Source organism: Ascaphus truei, chromosome 13, assembly GCF_040206685.1.
Source record: "Ascaphus truei isolate aAscTru1 chromosome 13, aAscTru1.hap1, whole genome shotgun sequence".
NCBI classification, from domain to species: domain Eukaryota; kingdom Metazoa; phylum Chordata; class Amphibia; order Anura; family Ascaphidae; genus Ascaphus; species Ascaphus truei.
The window spans coordinates 36,628,370-36,637,088 of record NC_134495.1 but is presented as its reverse complement, the minus strand read 5'-3'; the positions used below and the strand labels follow the sequence as shown (position 1 = coordinate 36,637,088).

Sequence of the window (8,719 nt, the reverse complement as noted above, 5' to 3'; positions counted from 1 at the left end):
CAATAATGGTTAGGATTTGATAGTCGGTCTAGGAAATTTTGCAGCCGCCACCAAGGTAACCCCCTCACCTTACCCTAAAACCCCCTAGCCCTTTACTCTAAAACCCCTAACGTTAACCCCTTACCCTAAACAGCTTAACCAAAATATTGCCCTAAAAAGCTTACCCCCTTACCCTAAAACCCCAAAAGTTTAGCCCTAATGCTAATCACTTCCCTTAGGGGCGTAATCGGCAGTGGCGGGGCGAAGGTTCCATTCCATAGTTGCCTTAGAGCTTCCTCGATATACCGATCCTTGTCCGTTAACACTACAGCAGGGCCCCGCTTCTCGGCGATCCGCTGATACGGCGGCACCGAGAAGGGGGCCGCCATCTTGAATTCTCAGTCGCGCATGCGCAGAACGGGCGGGAGCGCCCGGCGCGCATGCGCAGACCGCAGGTTGCGCGCGTATACCATAGGTTGCGCGCGCATACCATAGGTTGCACATGCGCAGAACGGCAAAAATGCCGGTTTGCGCATGCGCAGAAGTGAAAATCGCCGGATCCGCTTTCCGGCGATTTTCACTATACGGCGGGACCCTGGAACGGAACCCGCCGTATACCAGGGGCCCTGCTGTATTTCTCGTCCGTTATCCGCCTTCTTAAGGACCAGATTTGTTCTTTTTTAACACTATTAAGTGCCCCATACTATGTACATTAATGGCGCTATATAAATAACGGACATACACTACAATACACAGCTTCCTCACATCCCAAAGCTTTTCCGTTTCAGTCTCAACCATGTTTGAAAACGTATCACGTTAATTCCCACTCACTGCAGGGCTCAGACTCACTCTCACTGCAGGGCTCAGTCTCACATTCTCTGCAGGGCTCAGTCTCCCACTCACTGTAGGGCTCACTCTCACAGGGCTGTCACTCATTCTCACTGTAGGGCTGTCACACACACTCACTGCAGGGCTGGCAATGACACTGCACGGCTCACACTCACAGCAGGGCTCAGTCTCACACTTAATGCAGCGCTCTCAGTCACATTCACTGCAGGGCTTAGACTAACTCAATGCAGGGCTCAGTGTCACACTTACTACAGGGCCCTCACTCATACTCACTGAAGGGCTCAGTCTCACACACAATGCAGGGCTCAGTCTCATACTCAATGCAGAGCTGTCACACACACACACACACTCACTGCAGGGCTCAGTTTCACACTCATTGCAGAGGTGACTCACTCACTGCAGGGCTCAGTCTCACACAAACTACATGGCTGTCACTCACACTCACTGCAGGGCTCAGTCTCACACTCACTGCAGGGCTCAGTCTCACACTCTGCAGGGCTCAGTCTCACACTCAATGCAGAGCTGTCTCACACTCAATGCATGGCTCATTCTCACACTCACTGAAGGGCTCTGTCTCACTCACACTCACTGCAGGGCTCAGTCTCACACTCACACTCACTGCAGGGCTCAGTCTCACACTCACTGCAGGGTTGTGTCACACTCACACTCACTGCAGGGCTCGGTCTCATACTCACTGCAGAGCTGTCACTCACACTCACTGCAGTGCTCAGTCTCACACTCACTGCAGAGGTGACACTCACTCACTGCAGGGCTCAGTCTCACACTATCTACAGGGCTCAGTCTCACACTCACTGCAGGGCTCAGCCTCACACTCACCCTCACTGCAGGGCTCAGTCTCACACTCACTTAAGGGCTGTGTTCACTCACACGCTCTGCAGGGCTCAGTCTCACACTCACAGAAGGGCTCAGTGTTCACTAACACTCACTTCAGGCCTCATCAGTCTCACACTCACAGAAGGGCTCAGTGTTCACTCACACTCAAAGAAGGGCTCAGTATCACTCACTGAAGGGTGCAGTGTTCACACACACACTCACTGCAGGGCTCAGTCTCACTCACACTCACTGCAGGGCTCAGTGTTCACTCACACTCACTGCAGATGTGACACTCACTCGTTGCAGGGCTCAGTCTCACACTCATTGCAGGGCTCAGTCCCACCCTCATTGCAGGGCTCAGTCTCACACTCACTTCAGGGCTCAGTCTCACACTCTCTGCAGGGCTCAGTATCACACTCACTGAAGAGCTCAGTGGTCACTCACACTCACTGCAGGGCTTAGCCTCACTAACGCTCACTGCAGGGCACAATCTCACACATACACTCACTGCAGGGCTCAGTCTTAAACTTACACTCACTTCAGGGCTCAGTCTTAAACTTACACTCACTTCAGGGCTCAGTCTTAAACTTACACTCACTTCAGGGCTCAGTCTCACACTTACACTCACTTCAGGGCCCCCACCTTGCCCCGTCCCACCCACAACAAACATGGCGCCAACCAGCCCTGGAGAGCCCTGTGAAGTAAACGTCTTGCCCTCATCCAAGATGGCCACCGCCGACCACCCCCCAAAGCGGCAACTCGCCGAGTCATGCCCAACTCCATCATGGCCGCCCCGCCGCACTGTCATTACCGTGACGTCACACGGCAGCGCCGCGGTATATAACGCAGGGGGAGCGCGCCGCCAGGAGATAAGATGGCGTTGGCTAGTGTATTGGGTCCCGCCGCGCTGCAATGGAGCCGGTCTCCGGCAGGGCCGGCACCGGGGGCTCTGTTCTCCGAGCAGCTCAGCTTCCAGCTGCAGCCTGGGGCCGGGGTGGGGACCGCAGAGCCCGGCATCGAGTTCCTGCACGGGACCACCACGCTGGCCTTTAAGGTATCTCTGCCCCCCCTTCCGGTTCCCCCCCTTTCCCATCTCTTCTCTCTCCCCCCCCCCCCCTTTCCCATCTCTCCCCCCCCCCCTTTCCCCATCTCTTCTCTCTCCCCCCCCCTTTCCCATCTCTTCTCTCTCCCCCCCCCCTTTCCCCATCTCTTCTCTCTTCCCCCCCCCTTTCCCATCTCTTCTCTCCCCCCCCCCTTTCCCATCTCTTCTCTCCCCCCCCCCCTTTCCCATCTCTTCTCCTCTCCCCCCCCCCCCCTTTCCCATCTCTTCTCTCTTCCCCCCCCCCTTTCCCATCTCTCCCCCCCCCTTTCCCATCTCTTCTCTCTTCCCCCCCCCTTTCCCATCTCTCCCCCCCCCTTTCCCATCTCTTCTCTCTCCCCCCCCCCCTTTCCCATCTCTTCTCTCTCCCCCCCCCCCTTTCCCATCTCTCCCCCCCCCTTTCCCATCTCTCCCCCCCCCTTTCCCATCTCTTCTCTCCCCCCCCCCCCTTTCCCCACCCCCCTTTCCCAGTCGCTCCCCCCCGGGCATGCGCTCCCCCCCGACCTGAGGCCCATCACTGCACTGCTCTCCCCCCCTTCCCATCTCTTCTCGCTCTCTCCCCCCCCTTTCCCATCTCTTCTCTCTCCCCCCCCTTCCCATCTCTCCCCCCCCCCTTTCCCATCTCTCTCTCTCCCCCCCCTTTCCCATCTCTCCCCCCCCCTTTCCATCTCTTCTCTCTCTCCCCCCCCCTTTCCCATCTCTCTCTCTCCCCCCCCCTTTCCCATCTCTCTCTCCCCCCCCCTTTCCCATCTCTCTCCTCTCTCCCCCCCCTTTCCCATCTCTTCTCTCTCCCCCCCCTTTCCCATCTCTTCCTCTCCCCCCCCTTTCCCATCTCTTCTCTCTCCCCCCCCTTTCCCATCTCTCTCTCTCCCCCCCCCCTTTCCCATCTCTTCTCTCTCTCTCCCCCCTTCCCATCTCTTCTCTCTCTCCCCCCTTCCCATCTCTTCTCTCTCTCTCTTCCCCCCCCCTTCCCATCTCTCTCTCTCTCCCCCTTTCCCATCTCTTCTCTCTCTCTCCCCCCTTCCCATCTCTTCTCTCTCTCCCCCCCCTTCCCATCTCTTCTCTCCCCCCTTCCCATCTCTTCTCTCTCTCTCTCCCCCCCTTCCCATCTCTTCTCTCTCTCCCCCCTTCCCATCTCTTCTCTCTCCCCCCCCTTCCCTCTCTTCTCTCCCCCCCTTCCCATCTCTTCTCTCTCCCCCCCTTCCCATCTCTTCTCTCTCCCCCCCTTCCCATCTCTTCTCTCTCCCCCCTTCCCATCTCTCTCTCTCATCTCTCCCCCCTTCCCATCTCTCTCTCTCTCCCCCCTTCCATCTCTTCTCTCTCTCCCCCTTCCCATCTCTTCTCTCTCTCTCCCCTTCCCATCTCTTCTCTCTCTCTCCCCCTTCCCATCTCTCTCTCTCCCCCCTCTCCCCCCCTTCCATCTCTTCTCTCTCCCCCCCTTCCATCTCTTCTCTCTCCCCCCCTTCCCATCTCTTCTCTCTCCCCCCCCTTCCCATCTCTTCTCTCTCCCCCCCCTTCCCATCTCTTCTCTCTCCCCCCCCTTTCCCATCTTTCTCTCCCCCCCCTTTCCCATCTCTTCTCTCCCCCCCCTTTCCCATCTCTTCTCTCCCCCCCCCCTTTCCCATCTCTTCTCTCCCCCCCCCCTTTCCCATCTCTTCTCTCCCCCCCCCCTTTCCCATCTCTTCTCTCCCCCCCCTTTCCCATCTCTTCTCTCCCCCCCCCCCCTTTCCCATCTCTTCTCTCCCCCCCCCTTTCCCATCTCTTCTCTCCCCCCCCCCTTTCCCATCTCTTCTCTCCCCCCCCTTTCCCATCTCTTCTCTCTCCCCCCCCATTTCCCATCTCTTCTCTCTGCCCCCCCCCTTCCCATCTCTTCTCTCTGCCCCCCCCCCTTCCCATCTCTTCTCTCTGCCCCCCCCCTTTCCCATCTCTTCTCTCTTTCCCCCCCCCCTTTCCCATCTCTTCTCTCTTTCCTCCCCCCCCCCCTTTCCCATCTCTTCTCTCTTTCCTCCCCCCCCCCCTTTCCCATCTCTTCTCTCTTTCCTCCCCCCCCCCTTTCCCATCTCTTCTCTCTTTCCTCCCCCCCCCTTTCCCATCTCTTCTCTCTTTCCCCCCCCCCCTTTTCCCATCTCTTCTCTCTTTCCTCCCCCCCCCCCTTTCCCATCTCTTCTCTCTTTCCTCCCCCCCCCTTTCCCATCTCTTCTCTCTTTCCTCCCCCCCCCCCTTTCCCATCTCTTCTCTCTTTCCTCCCCCCCCCCTTTCCCATCTCTTCTCTCTTTCCTCCCCCCCCCTTTCCCATCTCTTCTCTCTTTCCTCCCCCCCCCTTTCCCATCTCTTCTCTCTTTCCTCCCCCCCCCCCTTTCCCATCTCTTCTCTCTTTCCTCCCCCCCCCCCTTCCCATCTCTTCTCTCTTTCCTCCCCCCCCCCTTTCCCATCTCTTCTCTCTTTCCTCCCCCCCCCCCCCTTTCCCATCTCTTCTCTCTTTCCTCCCCCCCCCCCTTTCCCATCTCTTCTCTCTTTCCTCCCCCCCCCCCTTTCCCATCTCTTCTCTCTTTCCTCCCCCCCCCCCTTTCCCATCTCTTCTCTCTTTCCTCCCCCCCCCCCCTTTCCCATCTCTTCTCTCTTTCCTCCCCCCCCCCCCCTTTCCCATCTCTTCTCTCTTTCCTCCCCCCCCCCCCTTTCCCATCTCTTCTCTCTTTCCTCCCCCCCCCCTTTCCATCTCTTCTCTCTTTCCTCCCCCCCCCCCCTTTCCCATCTCTTCTCTCTTTCCTCCCCCCCCCCCCCTTTCCCATCTCTTCTCTCTTTCCTCCCCCCCCCCCTTTCCCATCTCTTCTCTCTTTCCTCCCCCCCCCCCCCCTTTCCATCTCTTCTCTCTTTCCTCCCCCCCCCCCCCTTTCCCATCTCTTCTCTCTTCCTCCCCCCCCCCCTTTCCCATCTCTTCTCTCTTTCCTCCCCCCCCCCCCTTTCCCATCTCTTCTCTCTTTCCTCCCCCCCCCCCCCCCTTTCCCATCTCTTCTCTCCCTCCTCCCCCCCCCCCCCCCTTTCCCATCTCTTCTCTCCCTCCTCCCCCCCCCCCTTTCCCATCTCTTCTCTCCCCCCTCTCTTCCATCCCCATGGTTTAGGTGCATTGAGATTGGTTGGTGGGAACATTATGGTCGGGTTACGGGTTAGGTGCATTGACAGTTTGCTTGGTTGGAGTCAGGTCTCTGGATTTAATCAATTATTTTGTTACACGAGACGGGAGAAGTCGGTTATAATAATACATGGCATTTAAACGAATGAAGATCTCACATTCTGTTTGCAGACGTTTCATGGACAGATAATGATGGGCATACGTAACATTTCCAGGCAGGATTAGACTAGCGGTGGGGTCTGCGGCCGCCGCTGTTGGTGCAGAGGATGTACATCACTACTGTGTCGCTGCTCACATAAGCAGTGGACGTAAGGCCTTTGTGTGGCGACCCCTGACCTCTTGCATGGGTTTTGAGCAGTGAGCGCCAGACCTGGGACACAGGTGCCTGGCTCGCAGTGACCCCCCCCCCCCCCCCCCCATCTCTCCCCTTCCCCCTCAGTTCCGGCACGGGGTGATCGTGGCTGTGGACTCGCGCGCCACGGCCGGCGCATACATCGCCTCGCAGACGGTGAAGAAGGTGATCGAGATTAACCCTTACCTGCTGGGTACCATGGCGGGCGGGGCGGCGGACTGCAGCTTCTGGGAGCGGCTGCTGGCCCGGCAGTGTCGCATCTACGAGCTGAGGAACAAGGAGCGCATCTCCGTGGCGGCCGCGTCCAAACTGCTCGCCAACATGGTCTACCAGTACAAGGGCATGGGGCTGTCTATGGGAACCATGATCTGCGGCTGGGACAAGAGGGGGCCCGGTGAGTGTCAGGGGAGGGAAGGGGTTAATCGCTACTCGGCCGGTCTCTCGCCGGGAAGGGGTTAAACATGGCTTTGCAAGTCTCTGGCAGGGAAGGGGTAAATCATTGCTCTATGGCAGGGAAGGGGTTAATCGTTGCTCTGTAGCAGGGAAGGGGTTAATCGTTGCTCTGCAGTTAATCACGGTTCCTTGCAGTTTCGTGCTGCGTGTTAACTATTCTTTCCCCCCCCCTCCCCCAGGTCTGTATTATGTGGACAGCGAGGGGAACCGCGTGTCGGGCTCCGTCTTCTCCGTGGGTTCCGGGTCCATGTACGCCTACGGGGTCCTGGACAGTGGTTACAGCTACGACCTGGAGCCGGAGGAGGCGCAGGAGCTGGCCCGCCGCTCCATCTATCAGGCCACGTACCGCGACGCCTACTCCGGGGGAGTGGTGAACCTGTACCACGTGCGGGAGGACGGCTGGGAGCGTGTGTCGCAGGACGACGTGGCCGATCTCCACCAGAAATATAAGGGACACGGCGACTGAGGGAGGGGGAACCAGAGGTGGTGGCGACGGGGGGGTGGGGGGAGAATCGGTAGGACAGGAGTGCTAAGCGTGAGCCGGCGCACGGAGTGACCTGGAGAGGGGTGTATCGGGAGCACCCGGTGACTGGGGGAAGTCTGAGCGTGTCGCGAGGGGTGAGGCGGAGGTTGTGTGTTTTTGTATTGGTTATTTAGGGTTCTCATTCTGTTTCTAACGGGATAAAATCCCTGCCAGGTTACTTAATAAATCGTTCTCTTCATCGTGTCGTGAGGTCTCTGCTGCAGTGTAGGGGACAGTGGAGCGGATTGAGCAGGACCCCCGCCTCTTGCAGGGAGACACTTTCTCGCCTGTCGGTGCTGTTTTCTCTGCCCAGAGCCCTTGAGGGTTGGTTCAGCCCTATACTAGCTCCTTGCGGGCACAAATGTTGGACTTCTTATGGGGGAGCAAAACACGGGTAATACATAAATCCAACACGTGGGAAGATATCTAAAGGGGGCAAATGTACTCCCGGATAGTAGCTTTGCTCAGTCCTCAGTGAGCCTTACACCAGTCCATGACATAACCCACCTTTTGCGTGGGAGACCTTCCCAGCTGAACAATGTACTGGGAAGGGCTGGTAGCTTCCAGACTGCGCCTTTAGGAGGATGGGGCCTCTGTCCACCGATTTGTGGAGGCTCTAGCATGTCCTGGATCCCTTGCCGGGGTTACGTAGGGAGCGCCTGACCTTGTTCCTGGCTGGCGGGAGCGCCTGACCTTGTTCCTGGCTGGCGGGAGCGCCTGACCGTGTTCCTGGCTGGCGGGAGCACTCTGCCTTTGCCCAGTCTGACAGGCCGGTAACACTATAGAGGGCCTCTGCAAGCTGTGAGTTCTGCCGGGCTATTTCACCTACCTTTTTCATTCACAAAATTGTGTCACTACTCCCAGGCTGGGGTCCAGTTTTTGGGTAGGACAATGCTTTGGCTTTGAAAGGAAAGTCCCTTCAGCAGGTGGTCGACCTCTCCCTGGTTCTTCACCATGGGACTAACCCAATTACAGGCATACCCCGCATTAACGTACGCAATGGGACCGGAGCATGTATGTAAAGCGAAAATGTACTTAAAGTGAAGCACTACCTTCTTCCCACTTATCGATGCATGTACTGTACGGCAATCGTCATATACCTGCATAACTGATGTAAATAACGCATGTGTAACAGGCTCTATAGTCTCCCCGCTTGCGCACAGCTTCGGTACAGGTAGGGAGCCGGTCGGTATTGCTGTTCAGGACGTGCTGACAGGCGCATGCGTGAGCTGCCGTTTGACTATTGGGCGATATGTACTTACTTGCGAGTGTACTTAAAGTGAGTGTCCTTAAACCGGGGTATGCCTGTAGTGTCCAGGTACCGAAACTCCAATAACAGTCCTGCTGCAGTATATATATATATATATATATATAGATGGCACTTCAGAGCAGTAATACACGGGACATATAACGCACAATGGGAATAAGCGCTTGACAGATAAAAGAAACATCAGGAAAAAGGAGTCCCTGCCTTGAAGAGTTTACAATCTTAACCTTTCA

The 8,719-nt window shown here is 57.2% G+C and overlaps 1 protein-coding gene across 1 annotated transcript; it reads left to right on the top strand.

The window, feature by feature from the left end:
- The first annotated feature begins 2,500 nt into the window (after positions 1 to 2,500).
- Positions 2,501 to 7,418, top strand: PSMB5 (proteasome 20S subunit beta 5). The gene is made up of 3 exons (XM_075569101.1): positions 2,501 to 2,716; positions 6,331 to 6,637; positions 6,876 to 7,418. Exons 1-3 carry the CDS (start codon positions 2,537 to 2,539, stop codon positions 7,160 to 7,162), a joined length of 774 nt encoding a protein of 257 aa, XP_075425216.1. The 5' UTR covers positions 2,501 to 2,536; the 3' UTR covers positions 7,163 to 7,418.
- The last annotated feature ends 1,301 nt before the right edge of the window (positions 7,419 to 8,719 follow it).

Excerpts from the sequence above, each read along its gene's own strand:
- PSMB5 (XM_075569101.1), top strand. The coding sequence starts at position 2,537 with ATGGCGTTGGCTAGTGTATTGGGTCCCGCCGCGCTGCAATGGAGCCGG. Across the intron at positions 2,717-6,330 it reads CCACCACGCTGGCCTTTAAG|TTCCGGCACGGGGTGATCGT; the intron begins GTATCTCTGCCC and ends CTTCCCCCTCAG. Across the intron at positions 6,638-6,875 it reads CTGGGACAAGAGGGGGCCCG|GTCTGTATTATGTGGACAGC; the intron begins GTGAGTGTCAGG and ends CCCCTCCCCCAG.